This window comes from Microtus ochrogaster, chromosome 24, assembly GCF_000317375.1.
Source record: "Microtus ochrogaster isolate Prairie Vole_2 chromosome 24, MicOch1.0, whole genome shotgun sequence".
NCBI lineage: Eukaryota > Metazoa > Chordata > Mammalia > Rodentia > Cricetidae > Microtus > Microtus ochrogaster.
Window position 1 is genome coordinate 33,068,384 of NC_022024.1, and position 26,250 is coordinate 33,094,633.

The 26,250-nt window shown below is 41.0% G+C and overlaps 1 protein-coding gene across 1 annotated transcript in view; it reads right to left on the bottom strand.

Moving 5' to 3' along the window:
• Positions 1-404: 404 nt before the first annotated feature.
• The window catches only part of Nup37 (nucleoporin 37), a 32,467-nt gene continuing 6,621 nt past the window's right edge, over positions 405-26,250 (bottom strand). The window contains exons 3-10 of the mRNA XM_005358209.3: positions 25,963-26,087; positions 23,352-23,424; positions 20,941-21,035; positions 8,689-8,779; positions 4,092-4,273; positions 3,697-3,747; positions 1,572-1,665; positions 405-657 (exon numbers count right to left, since the gene is read on the bottom strand). Of these exons, the coding sequence (XP_005358266.1) occupies positions 544-657; positions 1,572-1,665; positions 3,697-3,747; positions 4,092-4,273; positions 8,689-8,779; positions 20,941-21,035; positions 23,352-23,424; positions 25,963-26,087 (825 nt within the window). The 3' untranslated portion in view covers positions 405-543. The remainder of the gene's footprint in view (positions 658-1,571; positions 1,666-3,696; positions 3,748-4,091; positions 4,274-8,688; positions 8,780-20,940; positions 21,036-23,351; positions 23,425-25,962; positions 26,088-26,250) is intronic.

The window sequence follows — 26,250 nt, forward strand, 5'->3', positions numbered from 1 at the left end:
TGCTCATGTCCCCAAACTGGATCCCTAAATACGACTATGTTTTTACAACACTTCTTAAGTTTAAGATAACAGTTTTCAAATATGGTGGCCCAGCTGATTAACTTTGGGTTCTCAATGTTTTTATTTCTGACAATTAGGAAAAGCTTATATGTCCTCAAAATGTAGAGCTGGGATGCTCAGCTTCATATTCCTTAGCAAAATGGAGACCCAGGACGTACAGCTTCAAGGCTCAAAATAGAGCTGGGACGTACAGCTTCATGCTCCTTAGCAAAATCTGTCCTATGTTCCTTGTCCTCTCGTCTCTGGAGCTGAGCTCTTAAGGTCATTGCACAGTTCTTAGAAGATTTTACAGAGTATGTACACACATTTGACAGGCAATAAAGAACAACAAGAACATATGTTTCAAGAAGTCTTCATCATTTTATTTATCAAAGAAGACAACTGAGGCATTTCTAGACTTACAGTATATTTGATATAAAAATAAGGATTGCTCCAAAATATACACCAAAATACAAAGTATAGGATAAAAAATACAGAGGAACATCATATTTCTGTCACCCAAAACAAGAGCTTGTGGTCTCCTCCAACCGCACACAGTGGGAGTGTTCTATGCCAGGAAAGACCAGATCCGACTGCCACAGAACCAGTGAGGATGGGCTGGAAATATGTGAAGAATTGAAGAAGCACAGTGAATTCTTAAAAAAAGGAAAACCACCGTCTTTCTTCTATTTTTTTTTTAAGAAATGTATTTTACATTTATAACTGCTTGGTAAGTGTTGATGAAATAATTGTCATTTATAGTAAGGGGCGTTACTTATTAAGCTACTATCCCCTAGAGTCAGAGATAGCATCACAGAACAGAGACATGAATAGTGCAACATGTGAGCAGGCGTTCAGACGACAGGACAGGTGCTCCTCTGTAAGAATTACGTGGAGAAAGAGAAATGCAAAGCGGTGGGCTCTTTGCCAGCCCCTAAACTACTCTTCTAAGTTAGAAATGGGACTGCAGAAATAGCTCAGTGGCCGAGGGCCCTTTTCGAGCCCCACATGGCTGTTCTCCATCACCCCAACCCCAGTGCTAGGGATCCAACGGCCTTTCTGAGCTTCACAGGCACCAGGCATGCATGTGGCGCACACATGCAGGTAAAACACTCACACACATAAAATAAGGTAAGAAACTATTTTTGTACTAGAAGTATAATAATGATAAAATACAAATTATCTACTTGCTCCTGACGTGAATGAAAACCTACACCACCTATGAATAGTGGTACAGTTCAGAGTCAAATATTTCTGTAGTCTACACAAACCAAGCAAACAAAATCATTATACTTAAATAAAAGATAAAATGCAGATAGAACAGATGGAATATGATTTTTACATTAATTTTGAGGAAAAGTAATCTGTTGCTACTGGTGATCAAAACATTCAAAGAAACCTTTCATTTAAGCAGAGAGTAGACATAGTATCTTTAGTTACTAATTGCAAACTTGGGAGCTATGGATAGAAAAGTCAAATATCCAGTTTAAAAAACACCTACCCACAAATGCCATGAAACATTTTGATATTACCTGAGAGTGTCCTAAATGGTGAATCTGAAACTGGCTTGTCATTTTGCCAGGATACCCAGTGGTAGCAAATAAGTTTTCGCTGATTGCAGACCACCTAAGAAACAAGAGGGCATAACCATAAGCAAACAACTAAGTTTGTCTGAAGAAGGCTACATCCGTCTGTGCAAAAGCAGTCATTTCATAACTCCACCTCTGTCACTACGGCTTCCAGGTAGACTTCCAGCTTATTCCACGAATGCCTCCCTTTTCTGGATATTCATCGAGTGCTCACTTGGAGCTCAGGACTACGTTCTACCATGACGCAAGGTTAGCACAGTCTCCACAGATGGAGACACAAGGCATCAGCCATGTATGGACATTCTGAAGATCAAAACAGCTATGCTCTGTCATGTGGGTGCTGAGATCAAACCTAGATTCTCTGGAAGAATAGTATTCTTAACTGCTGAGTCATCTCTCCAGCCCCACTCACGGTCATTTCTTTTAAATTCTGTGATACACTTGTGTTTTGGTCACTTGGGATGGCACAACCACTCAGACTATTCAAGTCTTCAAGGTATCAAGGGAAATCTCTCCGTTTCTGTAAGTCAGAGAATGCCAGTGGAGACACTTCATGACACCGGCATGAAGAAGGCAGAGGAAAACAATTCTTTGGCAATCAATATCTGGATCAGACGTTATTAACTGTTCAACAGTGCCCCGTCCTCTGTCTATACCAACTAAACCTCAGCGCTGCTCTGTGACAGGGTCCAGCTCTAGGAGGTGAGAGGTACTTGGTGAAGAACGCCATAGCCATTCCCCACAAATATGGAAGCACTCCATTTTCTCGTGATCTCAGGCAACGCTGCAGCAGACTACGATATCAGCCAGAGGAACACACCCAATACCTTCTACTAGTCTCCTTCCTACTGCCTGCAGGCAGGGTCTCTCCCTGAGCCAGAAGCTCACCATTCCTTATAGGTTGGCAGGCCAGTGAGCTAGGATCGACCTGTCTCCGCTCCCCAGTGCTGGGGAGGTGGTGGAGACTGGAACTCAGGTCTCAATGCTCGCATAGGAAGGGTCCTTACCCACCGTACAGTCTCCCTAGCAATGTCTGGGTTTTTAATGAGAACATTACCTGCTAACACACTGAGCAGGTGATTCTCACCAATCACACCGAGCAGGTGACTCTCACTCTCCGGAGAAGGGGAACTCTAACATCTTTAGAGTTTTCACAAAGCACACATAGTCACTGAGTTAAAAACGTGCCTTTGCTCATATCTCTGAAATTTGGGTTATCTGATAATCAATGGAATTTTAAAAAATATAGAATTTATTTTTATGTGCATTGGTATTTTGCCTGCATGTCATCTGGGTGAGGGATTCAGAAGTCCTGGAACTGGAGTTACAGGCAGGTGTGAGCCACCATGTGGGTGATGAGATTTGAACTTGGATCCTCTGGAAGAGCAGCCTGCACTCTCAACTGCTAAGCCATTTCTCCAGCCCCTAATCTATGGAATTGTAAGACTATAATGAATATATTTCACTTTTAATAATAATGGAGTCTCCATGATCTTATTAGGGGTATTTCAGACTTGATTTAAAACAAACAAACAAACAAACAAACACACAAACAAACTCCAGAAAATTTCAAATGTCTCAGTGTTTTCAGTCTGGTATTATGCTTTTTCTATTATTTAAGACTGCTAATGACTATATAATGGAATAAAATGACAAAAAGCAAGACATATTAATTTAAGTGAAAAAACAAAACTAAACTTCAGCATGTTAAAGAGTCATACTAGCTGGCATGATATTGCTTAAAATCCAGTGATATTCTTATGCAAACATGGGTCTGTGTACACTGTATTTATCAGGACAGAACAACGCTGAGGTAGTACTGGAAGACTGGCTACATGTTCTCTGTGAACGATTATTTTCTAAGTGTTTGAAAGAGTAGATTTCCCACTTGCTTAAAACAAAAAACTAAGCAACTACGTAGTTGGGAAAGCAAGATAACCCTGGTAAAGTGAGCAGACAAAGCAAACCAACCCCCAAACGCTAATGCAGAAGGGAGGGCTGAGGAATTCTGGTAGTGGCATACCACCAAATCAAGAATTCACACAACTCCAACAAAAGAGAACATCACCTAAACAGATGTGCTCGGTCCGTGTGAACAGGTCTCGTCTCTTGAGGGTAACTGCAAAACAAGAGTTGGTATTTTGAAATTATGTGTTAAACTCAAGTAGACAAACTTAAAGGTTTCAAAGGCATTTTCTTCTTTGGAGCCCAGTAAATTTAAGGTGCAACAAAATTCCAAGTAAGCACTCAATTGGAAATAGATAGAAACCAACAGACAAAACTTAGAATCACCCCAGGGCACCACAGGGTCAGCGTTTTTCTTTTCTAACATCCCCAGAACTCGTACCCTTCTACAGGAGAGACTTGTTTTCAATCTACACGGAGGCCTGTATGTATAGTGGCCCACCGGGTCACTTAACAACGTACTTATGTAATGTCACAGCACATATACTAAATATCTACCTGGACCGAGTGATGTCCCAAATTATCCAATCATTTCCTGCGACAGCACCAACTTTGAAGGTGTTTTTCAAGCACCAGTGTGCTGACATTAACGGTGTCTGTTCTGATTGAAGAGATAAAATTGCCTGTTGGGCCATTAGATCATAAAAGCGGATTGTTCCATTCTTCTCGGCAACCATCAGCTGTAACACACAGAGGAAGAAGGGAACTCCATGTCATCTCATTAGCTAAATCTAAGAAGGAGAGGTTCAATGTCATAAAAATAAACATGCACACACAGATATACACACACACACACATATCACAAACAGAAGGCAGATGCATAAGAAATGAGAGGCTAGCCGGGCGATGGTGGCGCACGCCTTTAATCCCAGCACTTAGGAGGCAGAGGCAGGCAGATCTCTGTGAGTTCGAGACCAGCCTGGTCTACAAGAGCTACTTCCAGGACAGGCTCCAAAACCACAGGGAAACCCTGTCTCGAAAAACCAAAGAGAGAGGCTATATAAAAGTATCGATACAAAAACATTCCAGAGAAAATTGGCAAAAAGAAACAAAAAAGTTAAATTTTAGGGCATCAGCTTTGTCACTAAGAGGATCAAGATTAATACTCTAGGAAAAGCTATATTTACACTAGTTATAAAAGACCATTATGTATCTTTTGACAGGTGATTTCTGTTACACATCTTTATACAGTGTTTACAGATGTATGTATGTATACACGGCATGGAACAGCCAAAGACAGACAGGTCTGGATAGAAAGATGGCTGCTTCTTCCACTTAAAAGTGATTAACTGCTGTGTGATTGGCGGCTCTTATCTCTGAAATGGAGATGTGAGGATAAGACTCTAGCCGCTGTGGGAACCGTGAGATGGACCAATGCTAGGTACTACTGTGTCCTGAAGTTTACGACCTATGTCCTACCTCTATAATGCCAAAACAAACAACAAAAGCTGGAGTAGATACTGAAGGAAAGAAGGCCAAGCCACAGAAGAGCCACATGCCCATCTGCTAAACTTGCTCCTGCGAAGTCAGGTCCCAAGTTTATCAAGGTCTCTATGAAGTATTGAACGGAAAAAGCTAATCCTGGCGAGGATGGGAGCACCCTCCAGAGTCTGCAGAATCTGAAACAGAAAAGGCTGATGATGCTGGAGATACTTCCAAGCTTGTGTGTTGTTGATAATCCTACTTCTGTTGGCTAGAATTGAAAAAAAAAAATTAAAATCAAGTTTTATAAAAATGCAATCTTCTCTTTTTCAAGCTATATAGCTAGCACACAGAACCCTTCACTGTTGTGGCGGAGAGAACATGTGTTACTAACAGTGTTTCCAGGTCAGACTAAAGTATAGGAGGAGAGCACCTCTCCCTGCTAGTTCTGAGACTTTCTCTTGAATAGTAGGATGTCTACACATGGCTACCTTGTGAAGATGCAGGAAAACTCAAGTTTATTTTGATGTCCTTTCCCCCTTCTACCATCAACTTAGATTCAGTTGTTTAAAGGCAGAGATGATTTGAAAAGGACTCAGAGGTGTCTTCAGATTGATATTTCTGCGATTTTCAATTTCTCAATGTCAGGGTTGGCTTATAAAAAGATGTGACGGTTAATATCACTTGTCAACTTGACAGGGTGTAGAATCACCCAGGAGACGTGCGTGCCTCAGAGTGAACACCCACCAAGAGTTAGCCAGTTCAAGTGGTCAAGTGGGAGGATCCACCACAGGTGCTGGGTCCTGGACTGCACTAAAAGAAACCGCTGGCAATTATCACGTTCTGCTTCCCAAGCGCAGACGCAATGTGACCAGCTGCCTTGTGCTGTCACGACTTCCCCAAAATGATGAGCTTCCCTTTGAGCAGTAGCTCAAACCCCTTCTTTCCCACTTTACCAGGCTTTTTTGTTGTAGCAACGAAAATAAGAACTAATACACAACCCTAATGTGAACTGTCAATCCTCACTTTAAGCTTCCCCATTCAGAACCAAGTATAGACTTTATGCAATCTGATGGCATCTTTCCCATTTTGATAGCTCATGTATGGAGTTTGAAAACTGTTGTATACTGTTAATGACTGCCCATGTCTTGTTTGAAATATCATAATGGCTCATGAAATCTATTTTTAGTAAGCTACATATAAGCTGACACAGAAAGAGTAGTAATAGGGTCGTTTTGCAAAGCATCTAGTAAATATTGAATTTTTAAATAAAGAATATTACTACCTACATATTCCCTTATTCTAAGATTCCATTAGTCTTAGATGTTTAATAGAATAGTTTTATCATTATATATGTAATCAAATGTACTTTTATACAATAACTCCCAATTTTATAAAAATTACATGAAAGTTGTTTCTTCGACTCACAAAAGCATGCCATTAGGGTATCATCTACGGGAGAAAAGATTGCTGCAACTATATTCGGCATGGCGATCACAGCTCATGTCCACAGCACACACCATTAGGATATCATCTACGGGAGAAGAGATTGCTGCAACTATACTCGGCATGGCGTTCACAGCTCATGTCCACAGAACACACTTTATCTCCTCTGTAAGGCCTCTTCCTCCTGAGAGTGTCCTTTGATTTGGACTACAGAAAGGTGACGAAGGTCCTGGACGTGAAGGAACAGCGACGGAAGAGCAGGGCTGCTGGGAGACCCTCGGCTCTCACACTCAGTGTGTCACAAAGAGGGAAAACAGTTCACAATCAGAAAGTAAGAAACGGTGACAGAGGACAAAGGGAAACACGCGCGTACACACACACACATTTATTTATTTAATGGGATGAGTTTCAAGAAATAAACAATCACACTCGGGTGGCAGAGGCAGGTGGATCTCTGTGAGTTCGAGACCAGCCTGGTCTACAAGAGCTAGTTCCAGGACAGGCTCCAAAACCACAGAGAAACCCTGTCTCGAAAAACCAAAAAAAAAAAAAAAAAAAAAAAAAAAAAAAAAAAAAAAAAAAAAAACAAAAAAGAAATAAACAATAAACAATGTGAAAACTGTCTCCATTTAAGCATTTTTTAAGGAAAAAAATCCACTAATGTATTGGAAATACCACAGGTAATTTGAGAAGATCTTGGTAACTCAATGACATTATAGACTAAGAGATGAAATACAACTAAAGTCACAAGAGGGCTGACCTCGACGCCCTAAACCTGCCGCATTTATACACCAACATAAAAGTTATTCTAGGATCCGCATCTGAGAGAAGACATGAGCCTCAGTCAGACTTAGTTACTTAGTATAGGTTTCAACCTCCATCTCCTGCCCTGCTGTTGTCGTGACTTCATTCTCGCTCGTCCATGACTGAACACGTACACCACATTTCCTTCACTGACCTGCTGATGGGCATCTAGGCCACTCCATTTGTTGGCCATTCTGAAAGGCGTAGCACTCATCAGTAGACATGTTTATGAACACACACACAAAGCTGAAAAGGGGTCATGGGAAGTGGAGAAGAAAAGATAAGGAAGGGTAAAAGAATACATGTGCCATGAGGGACAGTGGAGGAATCAGGGGACAGGAAGGCGACAGGAAGGCGACCAGGCAAGAGGACCAACAAGAACATACATATGCAATAATGAGATCCACTGATTTGTATTTTAATTTTAAGAAAGCTAAACAAAAGAAAATATACCCAAACATTTAGAAATAAAAGGTACAACAGAGACAGCTTAAAATTTAAGTTGGAATGATTTAATTGCTAAGAGAAAAAGCTTTACCACTGCATATTTGCTAGATTTAATCAACTCTATCTTTTTGTGCGAAATCGAGGACACGGTAGTGAACTGGAGAAAGGCACGAAGCTATTAGAGGTCTAGGAAAATCAGGTGCCCAGAGAATGAGGGTGCCTACAGGAAATGCTGAAGGATCCATTCCGAGACGAACATGGACAGTCTATGGGAAACATTGGCAGATGAGAAAAATTGTTGAATGGCTCCTGTCTTCACCATGAATTAAGGGTAAACAGCAGTAGTTAAGAACTCAGTGTAGCTTTAGTATCTTAGGAAGCTTTAATTTGAACAGCCCTGATCTTCCAAAGGTCCCGAGTTCAATTCCCAGCAACCACGTGGTGGCTCACAACCATCTGTAATGAGATCTGGTGCCCTCTAGAGGTAGAGACCTGGTCAGTCTTCCTCATCCACTTAGACCATGAAACCCAGTATGCACAAGTTCAACAGAAACGCCATACATGGGCTGTCCATGCATGTTACAGCATGGGTAGGGCATAGAGTTCATTTCAATTTTTTTTTTTTAAATTTGAACAGGAACGGGATGTCACTAATACAGAACAGATGAGCCTTATGCCACTGACACGCTTGTCTATATGTAACCTCTGATGTTCTGTGTTTGTGAGCTGCACACTGCTAACTGGACTGAGCCTGGGTCTCCAGGCTGCAGCCTCCACAGGCCAGGAAAAGCACATTCTGCATATACGAACCATGGTTGCTAAGGCAACGTGAGAGAAACAAAGTGCCGACTTCTGTACTCACTCAAATGCACTTGTGTTCACTGTGTTTGAGGTGGGAAGTCACTGGGTCTCCTTTACAAGTACAGGCATTATACCTGCATGTTTGGTAAGGGAAAGCTGAGTTACAGATAATAACCTTAAAAGCTTCCTCAGGGTGCCAGCATACACTCATTCCAGGAGAATGAAGAAGAAAATGAGCCGTCTGCTTGCCTTCCAAGTTCCAAATCCTAATAAAAAGAGTTTGAGGTTAAATATTCTTGATACATCACTACCAAAAAAGTGAAACTTTGACAAATGTCATCAAAGCCATTACCTACAGATTATTATATACACTTGTATTTGATAAACATCTTTGAGAAAATGAAAATACTGTTGTTGAACAATGTCAAGCTGACATAAAGAATTTAAGTTTCACCATGCTCAATTATGGAAACAAAGACATATTTTCTAATTAATCTAACATGATAACATTAATTATTTATGTGTCCACTGCAAGCAAAATCAATGTTTCGAGGCCATTAATCTGGTTGCATGCCTACTTAAGTCATTTCAATTAATAATTATTCCTGTCAGTGGTGCTTACACACACACACACGCAATCTCTACACAAGCCTTTCCATTTTCAAAATAATGAAGTACATATGAAGTGATAGGAATTTAGTGCATAGCCATTTCCATGATGCTTATTCCTTCCACCTTTGGGCATGTCTCATCTCACAGCATTTTGGTCTGGCTGATTTTTCTAATGTTTTCTCCTCAAAGCTGGACATGCTTAACAGTTACCAGATTAAAGACAGGTTAAAGAAACAGGCGCTCACCCGGGCGGTGGTGGCGCACGCCTTTAATCCCAGCACTCGGGAGGCAAAGGCAGGCGGATCTCTGGGAGTTCGAGACCAGCCTGGTCTACAAGAGCTAGTTCCAGGACAGGCTCCAAAACTACAGAGAAACCCCTGTCTCGAAAAAAAAAAAAAAAAAAAAAAAAAAAAAAAAGAAACAGGTGCTCAGCACCAGCCTACTCAAAAATAAGGCTCTTCTTCTCAGCAGCTTGTCGAGACGGGGCTTCTCTGTGTAGCCCTGGCTGCCCTGGAACTCGCTCCGTAGACCAGGCTGGCCTCGAACTCACAGATCCGCCTGCCTCTGCCTCCCAAGTGCTAGGATTAAAGGCGTGCACCACCACACCCCAGGTCTCAGCAATCTCAGGCAGGACACTGTCCCCAGGACGATGCTCTTTGGCTTGCTCACAATTCTCATCCAGTCACTGTTCCACTGTGCAGAGTGGATTAGCATGACAGGAGACAGAAACCCGAGGATCGGGGTGGCAAAGTGTCTCCAGCATTCTGGTCTTAGTGAGTACATTCACAGTTAAGGGTGCAGCTCAGTGGAGTGTGATGAGCACATAAGGCCCTGGCTCTGCCCTCAGCAACCCTCATCAAAACTGATAATCAAGATTAGGAGTTCTCCCCCATTTTGTGTAGGTTTTATAGTTCCTACTTGCTTTAGGACTCTGGAGGAGTCTGTAAAAATTGAGGAATGTAAAGTAGGGAAAGTTTACTTGTGAAAAGTATAGGACGTCTAATTTGAAATGCCGTAGTAACATACAGGCTAGCACACACATGTTTCGGGATCACCTACTCGATTAGATATTAGAAGCATATCTTTTCTTTTACCAAAAGATACTTTTCATTTCTTTTAACTATATGAAGCAGACAGCTCTGGTTTAACTGAAGAAGCAAATCACCAAGAGTTTAAACTCTTGTCCTTCAATACCTAGGATGAGATTGGACATTAAGGCAGCTAAATCTTTCTCCTCTGTTACCATTTCCATAATGAAGTATTCGGCTAGCAAATATTTTATCACTATTGGAATAGCAGAAATCTGTCTTCTCAACTCAATGAATCTCATTGGGGGTGGACTAAAATATCCACTCTTTTGATTTTATTTTAAAATGAATTTGATTTTTGTTGGCTATTATATAAATTGAGCAAATACATGCCAAAATATTTTCATGGTTCCCCCCTCTTCAAATAAAGAAGACAAAAGAGGTGAAAAATACAGAGACAGCTATGAAAATAAGTCAATTAACTAAGTATATTGTGGTCTAATGAGCCAAATTTTAGTCTAATTTCAGCAGTATTTTATCCTGATCAGAACCCGATGATCCTTTTAACAAAAGGGGAGCTGGTTCAAGCATGAGGAGGGTCATATGGATTCTATTTCAGAGGACTAGGGTACAATGATTTATGGTTTGTAATTATACACTGACTCAATAATTCCCAAATGTTGCGTAATCTCAGTACTAAGTATGCAAAATACAACAAATTGGACTAAAATAAGTTATCCTAACTAAATTAGCTGCAGATGGTACAATTTAAGTTGTTATGTCTTATTTCCCTTTTTGATAGATTCCGTAATTAAGCCCCTGAGATTCTTTTGTGGAGCTCAACTCATTTTCTATCTTTACCGAATATATTAAGTCCATCTGATCATGCTGCATTTCTTGTGTGAAGTATATCACAGACACAAACGGTAGATCAATCTGAAGCACACAGAACAGAATACACTCAGAGAGCAGCAGCTCAGTCTAGAGCACCCCAAACACCCCCCACACCACCCACAACGCTCTTTTCTAGCTGTTTCCTCACTCCCGGACAAGGAAGAAAGTCACCATTATGACTTCTAATGAGGTAGCTTACTTTTCAGTAGCATAAAGACAACGCCACAGTGTGCACTTTTGTTCTGGTTCTTTTACCGCTGCCATGTCCTGTGACAATGCTGTTGTATCTCCCCACTCGTTTCAGAGTTCCCAGTTCAGCACACAGCCACACACACACTGCCACAGACGTTCAGACTGTACTCTCCTAGTCCATGTCCACCCTTGGTGCCTACAGACCTCCACGTCCACCCCCAGCCCCTCCCACAGTCCCTACTGTTTGCTCAGCACATACCTACGCATGGCACTGGTGGATCAAGTTGACAAATGGGTTTAACTTTGACAAGACAGACATTTGCCAAACAGCTTTCCGGGTGAGCGACACTGCTTTGTTCTTCCTCACTCATGGCTATAATCACCACCGTAAAAAGGTAAAACTCTCATCTTATGTGCTAATAAAAACATCACTGGTCTGAATGTCAAAAGCTGCAGTTTTCCAGATGATCTTCTTTCGTAAGACTGGTTTCATTTCTAAGGTTATGAGTTTTTATTGTAAATTGTGTGTGTGGTACCTGTAGAAGCTACAAGCATCAGATTTCTCTAAAGCTAGAGTTGTAGGTGGTTTTGAGCAACCTGGGCGCTGAGAACCAAACCTGTTCTCCACCAGAACTACCCTCTACAAAGCCATGATGAGCCCTTAACCATTCAGTCATCTCTCTAGGCCCTAAGATCGAGTTCTTAAATTATTGTTCTTTCCTGTATTTGATGTCATTTCCCTCATCCATGCATGGATACATGTGGACAAATTTTAAGATGTCTTTATCCTTGTTTTTGTTTTGTTTTTCTTTGTTGTTTGTCAATCTGACACAAGTTAGAGTTATCTGGGAGGAGAAGCCTCAGTTGGGGAGACGCCTCCACCCAGATTGACTATAGGCAAGTCCGTGGGATGTTTCCTTGATTAATGACTGATGTGGGTGAGCCCAGCTATTCTGAATTGTGTAAGAAAGCAGGCCGAGCAGTCCATAGGGAGTAAGGCAGTACACGCCATTCCTCCATGGCGTCTGCTTTTGTTCTTGACTCAAGGTTCCTGCCTTGAGTTCCTACCATGACTTTCTCAATGAGGTGTAGAACATGAGGGCTCAAGCTTTTCTTCCCAAGTTGCTTCTGGCCATGGTGCTCTATCACCGCAACAGAAACCCTGACCAAGACAGCAGAGGCACAATCTGCAGCAGATCCCTGCTGACAGGTCTTCTTATTCCCCCACCCCCCCGAAATCACAGGAGAAAGCTGTTTCCAAATGTCTTCTAATGCCTAACTGCAGTATGCTCACCAAGATGGACCGTAAGTGCTCTGCCCAGCAAAGCACTGTTTGCATGTGATTTAAAATCTTATTAGTTTAATTAATTATGTAAACTGACAACACATGAAAATAAAAGAACTATTTCAATGAAATGAACTTGATGGCAATGAATCAATATTAAAAAATCTAAATTAGGTGTGTGAGACAAGCAAGCACCAAACAAACAAAAAACCATCAAATATTGATGAATTATAAACTTTTTAAAACCATGCTGTTTACACTGTAGATATTTTATTATGGTAGTTGCTCATGAAACAACAAGAGAGAGACAGATAAGAGAGGGAGAGAGAGAACATGAAGAAATACACACAAGAGCAAGAATGTCCCAATGGCAGTCAATGGATTAATAACCTAAGACAAAGGGCTTTGCTCTGCTATCAAATCAATCTTCATACATGTGTTGGATATTAAAATGAGTGGCAGGCATGATTTTAAGATAGTTCCCCAGCTTTCTGCTTTTCTAAAACTCACTGGTATAGCCCATACCAGACAGGAGGGCTTCCCATAAGAAGACATTGAAATCTGAAAATCCAAATTTATTTGAGTTCAACAAGTGTTCATAATGTTTTTCAAAAAAGCTGGCACACTAGAGAACGAGAAAAGCTTTAGTCAGGGAGCAGGCAGAGCACTTGTCTACCATGTCTAAGGCTTGGGTCGGATCTCCCGCACCTCAAAGGTGCTTGTTTTGCATTCTCAGTACACATAGCCAAACTCACAGAAAGAAACAGACAGTTTATAAAGATATGGTGTAAATGTCGCCACGTTAAATTACTGGGGCCAAACAGCCGAAAGCTATACAAAGTGGACAGGTACATAAATGCAAATGCTTGCAATTAAATATCAGAGGTAAAGGGTTTAAGGTCTCAATCAGGAAGCCAATCTCCAATGAACCAAAGGCACTGGAGAGTGGATGATAGAGCACCAACTTTAAAGAGAAAGACAACAGCAGTCTTCACCCAACGTGAACTAGAACAAAGAACTTCCCATTCCAATACCATCCTGTAAACAGAAGTTAGATTTAACCGTAACATGGAGGGATCAAAACTTCCTGTGCCAAGTTTATGAATTATACTTACTCTAGTTTTTCTAGTAAAGCCATTTTAGTCTGAGAGCTTTTTAACGGAATGTAAAGTTTCCTTACCATATGGTATGAAAATATAATTGTCATGTAACTAATTAAAAGACCCCACAAATTGTGTGTTGGCACGAGATACCATAGCATTTCCAAGGACCTTTTCAACTGACAACTGGTGGTGGGTAGTCTGAGAACTCGGAGGAATCTCATACATAACACACTGTTCTTTTATTTGTTTACTCTGTTTCAGTTGGCAGCTCACTGTCTGCTAGAAAGTGTGTCACGGAAGGACATTTCTGCTAGCCAATGTTTTCAAACAACAGACAAAAGAAGGGATGCATGACATTAGGTGACGCATCTGTGCCCATTAAAGCCAAAATACAAACCGCAGGACTTCTACAAAAACACCACTAGATCACATGTATCGGCGTTCTGAGTAATTACATAGAAAAGAACAAAAGTAACGGGCAGAGATACAGTCGTAAGGACGAAAGGGACTTTATCTGTCCTTGTGTGCAAGAATGGAACTGCCCGTGTTGACAGGAAATATATTTTGTTCAATTTATTGTGATAGCAGAATGAAGATTTTCCTTCTTAATTATGAATTATCAAGCAACTCAAGTTAGACAATCAGAGAAAGTGATGGTGAGACAAAAGACTTAAGTGTTTAAGCCGGGCGGTGGTGGCGCACGCCTGTAATCCCAGCACTCGGGAGGCAGAGGCAGGCGGATCTCTGTGAGTTCGAGACCAGCCTGGTCTACAGAGTGAGTTCCAGGACAGGCTCCAAAGCCACAGAGAAACCCTGTCTCGAAAAACCAAAAGAAAAAAAAAAGAAAAAAGAAAAAAAAAAGACTTAAGTGTTTAACAAAGTTCAGAGGTGTATAGTGGCATTTCATTTGTATTTTAATAAATAAAACTTGCCTGAAGATCAGAGAGCAAAACAACCCCACTGGTTAGCCTTATGACTAGGTAATGGTTAACACACACCTTTAATCCCAGTAGCCACACTGGCTGCCATAAGAACCAGGCAGTGTTTGCCTTTAAATCCCAGTGGTGCATTTCTTTAACCCCAGTCCTAGAGGATTATAGACAGGAGAACACAGCTCTCAGACACAGTCTCATTCTGAGACTCCTGGAGGCAGGATCGCCATTTCAGACTGAGGCTGAGGTAAGAGCCAGTGCCCTGTTTTGCTTTTCTGACCTTCAGGTTGAACCCCGATTTCATTCCAAGTTTTTATTAATTGTGCTACAGAGGTGGGACTCTAATAATTAAAAGCCCAAATCTAGGATTTAAATCTTTACAACTTTTGTTAGTTAATAGCTTGGACTATAGAAAAGTTTGGCAGCTATGTAAAGCCTTAGAAGTAGAGGTAACCAGCCTGGTCTACAAAGGGGAGTCTCCAGGGCAGACCTGTGGTTTGAATGCAGATTGTCCTCTCTGAAACACTAGGAAATGAGACCTGGACTCTTGAGACACCACCAGCCTGATGACCCAAACTCAACTCCTGAGATTCCCGTGGTGGAAGGAGAAAATACTCCTGTACGTTGTCCTCTGACCTCTACACACACCCCCTGGTATATTTGAGCTCATGCATAAGTAAATAAATTCTAATTTAAGAAAAAAAGTAGAGACAACTAAATAGTACGATAATTTGAAGCAAGGATTTTTCAAAGGGTATGTCAATATATGTCATTTTCAAATACACTCTGAAATTAACATTAGAATTGATTTTTACCTTTTTATAATACTGATGTGTACTAAGCAAGCAGCAACATTAATGATGAAAGAAATGGATTGCTAGTCACAGAATGAGAATTAAAAGATTAAAAATGAGAACTGCCTATGTTTCTATTTTATCTTTCATTAGCACTAATTCATTCACTGAATTAATAAAGGTATGCAAATGTGATCCAGTCTGAAGTGTATTTATTCCCTGAAGCCTCTAGTCATAACATAACAATGAACAATCCTGATTTTGCTCTATGTTGGGAATTATTAGGCATTTCCTATGAGGTCTTCAGTAATGATTACTCTTAAGAAATGTTACGTTGGCCTATCTTCAGAAGGCTCAGTTTCCCCTTTACTACTTCCATCAAGGGCATTTTTTTTGTTTTGTTTTGTTTTTTTGTTTTTCAAGACAGGGTTTCTCTAACAGTCCTAGCTGTCCTGGAACTAGCTCTTGTAGACCAGGCTGGTCTTGAATTCAGACCCGCCTGCCTCTGCCTCCCAAGTGCCAGAATTAAAGGCATGAGTCACCGCTGCCCAGCTAATGGTTATCTTAAAATATTTCACATATTCTATGGTTCCAACTGAAGAGAGGTAATAGAGAAACTCCATATTAGTAATGGATCCTAAGAGATTTTCCACTGGATGTAAACAGACCACCTGTGGCAAGAGCTTGTGGCACACGCTTCTCTTGTAACAGCCGATTGAGAGACTACATAATTGGTTCAGTGGACATGTTAGGGCATCATTTAGTATTCTTAACCAACTATTTGGTCATACCTGTAAAAACAAACAACAAAAAAGAGGGACTACACACAGAGACGACCCAGTCCACACTGTTCCTGAAGAACCTGAATTCATCTCCCAGCACCCATTTCAGATGCTCACAATTCCCTATAATCCCAATTCCACGAATTTAATGCCATTTCCTGGACTCTGGAGTCACTGCACTGCATATGCAAATCCCCAACCCCACCAATACACAAAATTAAAAACAATACAATTTTTAAATGAGTCTCATCTCGTAAGCAAAAGCTGTATCCTACCCTTCTCCCATTCCTAGCAAGAACGAGAGAGCTTTAATAGTCCATGTTTTAGAGAGAAAGTGAACGGTACATACATGCCTCATATACATTTCTTAAACTAAGAATCCCCTCATTTGCGGGAGTCAGCTTTTCCTTCATCAAACATTTTATCCACTATTGTTAAAGGCTAAGGGGTAAGGAGGAGAAAAGGTTCTTTTTGGCATCTTTTGTAATTACAGTGAGCACCAAGTCTATCCCTTTTGCATCACCCAGAGTACAAAGTGAAGTCTGTACTAATGTGTTTAATACGTGTTGATGCAACTTGTTCTTACAGAATGACACTGTTTCTAATACCCAAGAACATATGTGACTTGGTACTGACTAGGAATGGGATGTTGTTCATTAATGAATTTTTAAAGTAATGAGCTTAACCCATTAATCACTTAAGCACAGGCTGGAGAGCTGGTTCTCCAGCTAGGAGAAAGCACTGTTCTTGCAGAGGAGCGGGTGTTCCTCCCAGGACTCAGCAACACAAGGCCCTCGGTGCAATCTGGGCTTTTTTTTTTTAAAAAGAAATTTTGTTGAGAAAGGGTCTTGGGATATAGCCTTGGCTGTGCTGTTACTCAAGTAGCTCTTGAAGGTTTCAAACTCAATCTCCCAAGTGACCAGTATAGGTGTGTGCCACCACGGGGGGAGCCCACAGAGACTCAGTTTCCATCTGGAGTCCCTGCTGACTTAAAAAGTCATTTGAGTTCAAGCTTGCCTGCTCTGCCTGCTCCAGTATCCTTGAGAGCTGTGCGAATGTCCTGACTAAGTCTACAAAAAGGAGCATTTTGCCCACAAGTAACAGCACATCATCTAAGCCACAGGCTGGAGACTGCCAGCTGACTGCACATTCAGACAGAGAAAGCAACTGCTTGCGGCTAGCGGGACTCACATGGTTGACAGTGAGCGAGCCTGCGTGCACTTTCTCCCAGGACAGTGCAGGGAGGTAGTTCACTGACTGGATGGCTCTTCCTTCTGTCTTCCGCCCTTAATCTGTATAAAAGTTCTGAAATAATTCTGGGCTGTTTGGTGTTGGCGGTAGGCCTCCCAGATCTGTCCTGTGTTCTCAGTCTCTCTCACCTGCCATCTCCTTAGCACCGCCCTCCAGGTGCCCAGGCTGACTCATCGGCAGGCTCCAACACCTCCACACCTGAATTTGACAAGTTCTTTTGGGCATAGTTTTGCAAAGTTCAATTTATTTAAAGGACATACTCTGAATTCACATTTATCTTTTAAAAATGTCTTTTCTTCCATAAGATGGTGGTAGTAGAGTGTGAGAGATCTTTAAATTTCTTTATACTTGATAAAAATTTGTTAATTCTCATAATATTGGGAGAATTTAACTAGTCTACAAAAACAAAACAAAACAAAAGAAACTCAAACAAACAAACAAACAAACAAAAATAAGCAGCCTCTCAGTCTACTCTAGGGAAAACACAAGCGTCCCACGAGAGAAGGTTGGCACGCCCGTGACAAGGGTGGAGGCTGCTGGGAAGCCCGTGACAAGGGTGGAGGCCGCTGGGAAGCCCGTGTTAAGGCTTCACCACCTACTTTGTGGCATCTGGCCACTGTTTTAGAATCACCAGTAACAGAGGAGATCAAGGTCCAGCTAGATCTCTCTTACCACCAAATAAAACCTCCAGTGCAGGAAAGGGTTACATTTAATTGAATTGTTGGCCAAACAGGCAAATAGAAGCCACCAAACAACCCAGGATGTTGCCAAGGTTATTGGTTGCTATCCAAACACTGATGGTAAGGCCCTATTTCTGGAGACAACACCAACAAGGCTAATCATGTCAGTGGCGACGTGGAGAAGCAGAGCTGATGCTTACAGAGGCATCACCATTACTAATTCATGGCAGTGTAAGGAACTCTGCATACTACCAGAGAAGGGCAAACACCAACCCAGCTGCACACCGCTGATCTACAATGGTGGTCTGTCTTCAAGACAGGCTGGGGCAATCATGGAACAAGGCTGTGTGAACAAGCAACCGCTCTGATGGATTTAAGGACCACTCCATGAGATGGAAGTCTCCCACCCAGTACTGCACAGGAAGCCTACATCCTGAGACTAGATAGTCCATGTACTGGGGGAAACCACATCCTAATGGCCTCCTGCTGTTCTCAAAGATCAGTGTCTTGCTCAGCCATCTTCAGAGACACTGCCTCCTGCAGCAGATGGGAGTGCAGGGATCCACAGCTACAAAACATGCAGAGAATGAGAGACTTTGAACAATTTTATGTCTCCATAAAAATCTCTCTCCTCAAGGCTTAGAGAACTCTGTGGAATAAGAGGTGGAAAGATTGTATACGGGCGGAAGACAGCAAGGAGTAAAGGCTTCCAGACACAACAGGACGGACACACATGAAGAGACTGGCAGCGTGCACAAGGCTAGGTCCCAGAACTGAGGTGAACACAGTCCACGCCCTTAAACCAGAAAGTTTTCTCCAGCTGATAGCTACTCACAAAGAAGTCTCACTGTGCATACAAACCACACTTGAGGGCAGGTCCCAGGCCCAACAGCAGATGCTAGAACAAAATGAGCCAATCGTGTTTTCTGAAGGTTTCTGGGCTCACCATGCTTTGCTTACATTTTCAGTCACTCTCTCTCTTTATATATGTATTTTATTGTTTTAATTATATTATTACATATACATAAAATAATGTTCTTATTTTTATATTACATATAAAATAAAATGATATATAAATAAGCATATTGCTACAGTAAATATAATTATAAAATGTAATTAATACACTTTAATGAAAAATTTGTGTACCTTACAGGTTATATAGCAAGGTTTCTGGTTTGGGGCTTTGTTGGATTCCTGTGTGCCAACGTACATGTCTCTGTGTCTATGTGTGTATCTTGTTAAAGGAGCTGTCATGGGTCCGCCAGCCAATTGAGAGGAGCGTTTTTGGTCCAAGAGGGGGGTTTTCATTGGGGACGGACCTGACCAGGAGAAAAAGTGAACAGAGGTGAAGATGTCCCTTTCAAGCCATGAGCCAGAGACTTTGAGAGTTAGCTGTGGCTTGTGATTGGAATCAGGTTCCCCTTTTGTTCTTTAATATTTGTCCATGAACTTTATTAATAAATGGTAAAGAAGTTTTACATCAGTTTCTGTGGGGTTTTTTGGCTCTTTATTTTTTCCCTGTTCCTTTTTTGTCCCATTCAAATTTGTTTGTTTTTATTTTATCTTTTTAAAATTACTGTTGTTATTTAGATGCCTGTTTGTTTTATGGTGAGAGAGAGCAAGAAAGGGCGTGAACATGGGTGGTGGTGAGGATCTGGGAGGAGTCAGGGGAAAGGGAAACCCTAATAAGAATATCTATCTATCTATCTATCCATCCATCCATCCATCTATCCATCCATCCATCTATCCATCCATCCATCTATCGTGTGTGTGGAGAACAGCCCTGGAGGAACAGTCCCAGACTGTGGCATGCGCCTCGCTGCAGTCTGCTGCTCGCAGACTCCTCCTTGGCTGGCAAAGACATTCATTTCTTCCCCTTTCAGGCTTTATTATTCTATTTTTAAAAAACTCATATTTATTTATTTGTTTATTGTGGTGTTTTATATACATGCATGTCTGTGTGAGGGGGTTGGAACCCCTGGAACTGGAGTTACAGGGAGTTTGTTAGCTGCCATGTGGGTGCTGGGAATTGGATCTGGGTCCTCTGGAAGAACAGCCAGTGCTCTAATAGATTTCATTATTCCAAATGCTTCTGATTAGAAAAATCATTTCATAGAACCAAATTATCAAAATTTATTTCTATTTTCCTATTATTTTAAATGATCTGTTTATTATTTAGGTCTTATACAAACAGGTTAGTAAATAAAATACTTGGGCACTTAGGTTTTATGCCTACAAACCTTTCGTGTCCCTCACAAGGAAACTTTAGGGGGTAGTACATAGATACAATAGCCTATAACTAACTATGCCTTTGAAAATATAAGTTACATAAAGACAAACTCTGTAAGAAGCAGCTGGCAGACTGACTTGCAGTGTGAAGCACTACCTGTTTAGACACTGTACAGATCTATGTGCATTGACAAACATAGTTTGTCAGTTATTCAAGTTTCCTTCTTAGGCAGCACATGAGAGTTATAGTTCACTAATGAACAGCAACCTATCTTTTGTGATGTAAAAAATAACTTCACAATATGATAGGAGACTGATATTATCCTTCTGAGCTTGCCCAGTATTGGAGACAGACTTTAATTCAGTGGTATATATAGGCTTATAAATCCATACATACATATTTATAGGCTTACAAATATGCAGATCCGAAAGAAGAGGACAAAACTACTGATGAACCAGCAAGAGGAGTACCCATTAATTGTATGAAAACTTAATTTATTGCTTTTGGAATATTTGTGCCTTGTCTACAATTTAAATAAAATAGATTTCATTTATGATACTGCATGATATTACAATTTCCTAATTTTTAAAATGTTCATTAAACTATAACGACAATTCACAAATGTGGGGTAACAAGCACCATACCTGCAGGTGTGGTCGTCACTCACACTGGCAATCTCATGGCCTTCCTTGGGATGGAACACCAGGTCATTGATGAAATCTGAGTGGCCCTCCAAAACCTGGGAGAGAAAGAGCATTAGGGAAGCATGGCCACAGCCTACAATCTCCCTATATAATGCTTTCACTTCGTAATTTTCCCCTCTTTTTTTTTTTTTTTAAAGGTTTTTTGAGATAGGGTTTCTCCGTGTAGTTCTAACCGTCCTTGAACTCTGTAGACCAGGCTGGTCTTGAACTCAGAGTTCTATCTGCTTCTGCCCCCAGAGTGCTGGGATTAAAGGTGTGCCGTACCACAGTCCAGAATACTTCTCTATAAATACATTTTAAGAAAGCTGCCATTTTAACAGTATGTTTTATATAGCCACTCTCCTAGAAAGTTGCATTGGAAAGAAGTCATTCAACACACAGTCTTTCTTTGCTAGTATGTATTTCTTATAGAAACATACTAATTTTTTAACGGCATCTGTTCTCATAGCATCTCTGTGCTCTGTTATTACATAAAGCTCAAATAAAAAAATGGAAGTTGCAAAAACATTTTGGGCTTCCTGAGACAGAGTCCTTCCAGGCTTCTTCTTGTGGATCTGTTGCTTTACACACTACAATCACCCAGCACATACACACAATGTCAAGTTCACCTCTAATGTGTGCAGTCGTTTGTCCAATGGCAACGACAGCACCGGAGACAGCTAACACTACAAGCCTACAGCCACAACCAACACAAAAGTCCTCTTCTGGCCCTTGAGGGAACAACTGGAAACTTGCAATAACCATTATTATTCTATAAGTACAATTTCAATTCATCACGAGAGCCACTTACTATTAATAGAATATATCTGTATTTCTTTAAATAGACACACACACCACACAACTTACTATGTATAAAGCATTAGTCTGAAGGTCTTACATAAATTAGCTCACTCAGTAGCTATAATCCAGAGGCAGGTGCTAGACCCCAAACTTATCAGTAACAGTAGAGTTGCCAGGAAGAGTAGAGTCCCTCCAGGCAGGACTGAGCTTTGAATGCAGGGAGTGTGACTCTGGAATCTACTGTCTTTTTTATTTAAAAAAAAAAAAAACTTTCTTTTTATTTATTCTTTGTGTTTTTTACATCAAGCCTATTGATCCCACCCATCTCCCCTGAAAATAATATAAAATAAAAACTTAGAGAAAAAAAGGGGGAAAATGGAGGGAGGGGGGTCTCATCACGGAAGCTGCAGTGTGACACAGTGAATCACACAGTAAACTTTATCCATACATTTTTACACGCAGGCATTCATTTCCAAGAACCAGGGATCTGGTTCGAGGCCCCTTTCCTCTGCTGCACTATCAACGCTGGGCCCCCGCTGGGATTCCTCCTGGACATCCCGCTGTACCCGGTGTTGCTGTACCTATTTTCCTAAGGAGATCTGCATTTAGTTTTCTAAAAATCAACTTAAATCTTTTCCGCCTTTATTGAGGCTTCCTACATTTATTTAAGGAGTATGCTCATGCTGTAAAGATTATAGCAACAGAGCTGGCCTACCCACAGCAAGTTGTTAGATATACTTGTCTCACTTTCCTTATGTGTACTGTGGGAACACCTAGGACCTATGCCCTCAGCATTTTAAGAATGCCGTATGTTATTATTTTTCATTTTTGTAGTTATCAATGCATACATCATGCTCATTCTCCTTTCCCCACCACTGTCACCCTGCCTGGCCTACTCTGCACTCAACATTTGTCTCCTGAAGCTATATTTCATTCCACCCTTACTACATCCACATGTAAACCCCTCTCTTGCTGGCTCTTCCTAGCATCTGTAAGTGTTATGTTTACTAACTAGCTCCTTTTAAATGTCCAGTTACTAGGGTGTATAATACAGTAAATGAAACCTAAATTGCAGACTTTGGAGAGAGGGCGAATCATAACCACGAGCTTGACTGGATCTTGAACGAAGACACAGGCCTTTGGACGGAAGGGAGAAGACCTTCCCCCAGAGTGCCTGCACCAGGTGTAAATGGTCCCAGGAAGAACCAGGGCTGCTTGTCAGTCTGTCTTTACTTCTGGCTGCTGTGCCCTAGTCTTTGCTGACATCACACTGCCCAGGCACTGAGACACTGGCTCTGCTGAGCTTCTAACCTCACTGACCGAACAGCAGAGTTGCCAGCCCCTTCAGCACGTAGACTGCCACTGCCGGATGACCCAGTTCCTATTAGAAATGCCAGTCAAGCCAATATCCACTTTTATAATATGTATTCATTCTACTGCTTTTGTTCCTCTAAAGAATTCATGATTAATCCAATAGCCATTAAAAGGTATTTTAAATCATAAGTACAATTTAATAATCAAAGAAAATGAACATACTTTGACATATCAATTTATTGTAGTTGTCAATATACCTTATATTCATTTTTATCTTGAAGATCTGAAGTAAATAATCTAATCTTCATATCAGCAGCTGAAGTACAAAATCTGAAGAAAAAACACAAACAAACCGATTTTTAGCCTTTGGAAATTAAAGGTTTCTCCCTATGCCACCTTGGCTTCTAAGTCATCAAATCTTGTCATAACTCATGACGCTTTCTGGGATCTGTGGTGGTTGGGGGCAGGAGCTACTGCAGTGTGCACTAAAAATAGTACAGCCATTAAAGAAAGGAGGAGACAAAGCCAATGTCTGGAACACATAAAATCTTAGTACAGTCTGGATTTGTGTCTCCAACTATTAACACAGAATTTCATGTTAAGCTGGCACAGAACGCCTCGCATTCTCTACCGCTCTCTGAGTTTTTGCTACTTTAGGGCTTACAAGTCATCCTTTAAGAAAAGCAGACAACCTCAGAGACGTGAACCAAGATGAGTAATCTGTTCTCAGCTACTGTGAGCGAAAAACAAGCGGGATCGGAAGGGCAGCGAGTCAGGAGAGGAAAACAAACACTGCGTTACCAACGAGAACTTCTTAAATACAAACTAAAACTCGACAGTGATATCCTAAGTCATACCTTAGCCATTTACAGAGCCCACGATGTAGTCACAAAGAAAATTCTACTCATTTCAAAATACTCTTAAAAAACAAAGCAAAAATAGATCATAGGACCATAATCATATACAATTATATACGAGTCAGGGTACCAACTTGTGGGCTTCTCTTAGCTCTACTGGATGAAGAACTGTCTTGAGGAAGATATTAAACATATAAATTTTAAGCTAACGAATGAGCAAATCTGTGTGTAACTGCTCCCAGAGAACAGCAAGAGGTCTCCACACAGTCACCCTAATGATGAAGCCCTGGCTTGGAGTCTTAAAACCATCAGGCAGGCCCGAGTTTGTCACCACTCATGAGGAACACAACATGGTTTTCTTCTTTCCTTATGAGAGCACACGGGCGACACTGAACAGACAGGACACCGACATTGTGGCCGAGAAACCACTGCGCCAGGGTTTGGTGTGATGAAGTAGTTACAATTCTCAGTGTATTTTCAAACTGCTTGTCAGACGGTCTGGTCTGAATTTTACTTCTATAATTTTTAAAGTAGTTGCCAACAAACATAGATGCTGCCAAAAAGTGATGACACAAACGGCCGTGAAGCACGGAGTATTTGTCTCCGGAAAGATGGGATTTACAAAGTCTAGTTAAAAACAAAACAAACAAACAGGAAAAAAAAAAAAGCAGGCCGGTAAAGAGACATGATCAGATTCTTAAGCTGAGGGTCAGATGGCAACTCTGTGTACTCCATGTAAAATCTGGAAGGTAACGTATCGTGTTGATGTCCTCTTTATCATCAGCTTGGCAGAATTTAGAATTATCACTGAAACAAATTCATGGGCGGGCATGACGGAAGGTACGCTAGACCATTAAATAAGCATGGCTCCTTTCCATCATGACACCAGTGTCCACTGTCTGCACCGTCACAACAGTGCTGGTGACCATGGTGTTCACTCTCTAAGTCACTCTGAGCACATTCACATCTGACGCACTAATTCCACTAACGACACCTAAAGCTGTATGCCAGCACCTGTACCCATGCACACACACACTGCACAAAAGGACATGCACTTACCAAAACCTTATGACTATACTTAAAATGTTTTTCTTAGTTACGTGTATGTGTATGTGTTGGTATGCAGGTGTGTTGGTACCTGTGGAGACCAGTGGTATCAGATCCCCCTGGAGCAGGAGTTGCAGGTGGCTGTCAGTCCCCTGAGAACTGAACTTGGGTTCTCTGCAAAAGCAGTATATGCTCTCAACTCCCGAGCCATCTCTTTGGCTCATTAAACTATACTACTAAGAGCTCACGGTTTTGTTAGATGTAAGTTGTCCCTTAATTAAAATTTTAAGTTACTTCAATAATAGCTAACAAACTTATTAAATACTTTTTTTTTCCCAAAAGACAAATCTTTAGGTTTTGTCATTTGTAGGAACCAAAATCAGGGATTTGTAATACACCTTAAATAATCTATTTTTAAAAAATGCTTTCATCAGAACTGAAGCCCATTGACCAAACTAGTGATTTATGTTCTCCTAAAAACGAGACTATGACCTTGGGTCACATCTGGGGTCAGAAAGGCTATACTACAGTTTCAGAAAATGTTACTTTAACAAAGTAGCACTTTGCTGTTTTTAGAATTATTTTGTGTGTGCTTGTATGTACACACATGGCGGTATGTGTGGGTCAGCAGACAACTTGAGGGAGTTGATTAGCTTTCCTTCCATCTGCTGGCAGGTACGTTTACCTACTGTGCAATCCTGTTGGCTCTTAAATCGTACTTTAATCCAAAAGTGCAGACTCTGACGACTGTGAACAGTTCTAATGAAACTCAAGTAAAGAGACTCATGGTTTGGACCACACACATGGTCAAGGCAATGGCCACAGTCACACATCTAAATTGCAAAGATGATGTGTAAAATTATTAAATAACAGCAAATATCTAATCATCCAATAGGCAGAGGGCATTTGGGGTCACTGGATGCGAAGGCCATCAGTAATATTGCATGGGAATGTTTGAACTTACTTGATCACAGGAGGCAGGGAATCTAGTTTGGTTTCTGGGCTCCAGGCTATACCATCAACTCGGACTCCATGGTGAAATGTCCGTAGTGTTTTGTATTGAATTCCTTCAATGTCTGCTTCTTCCTCCTAAATGTATACAGTAAATGTTTTAATACAAAGACAAACGATGCTCTGAATTTCATCTCAATCAAAATTTAATGGAGGTATGCATATGCTTCTGAAGCATGTAGAAAAAAACTAGATATTGAGAGCATACTAGTTTATGGGATTAAAAGGAATATTGGGGGCT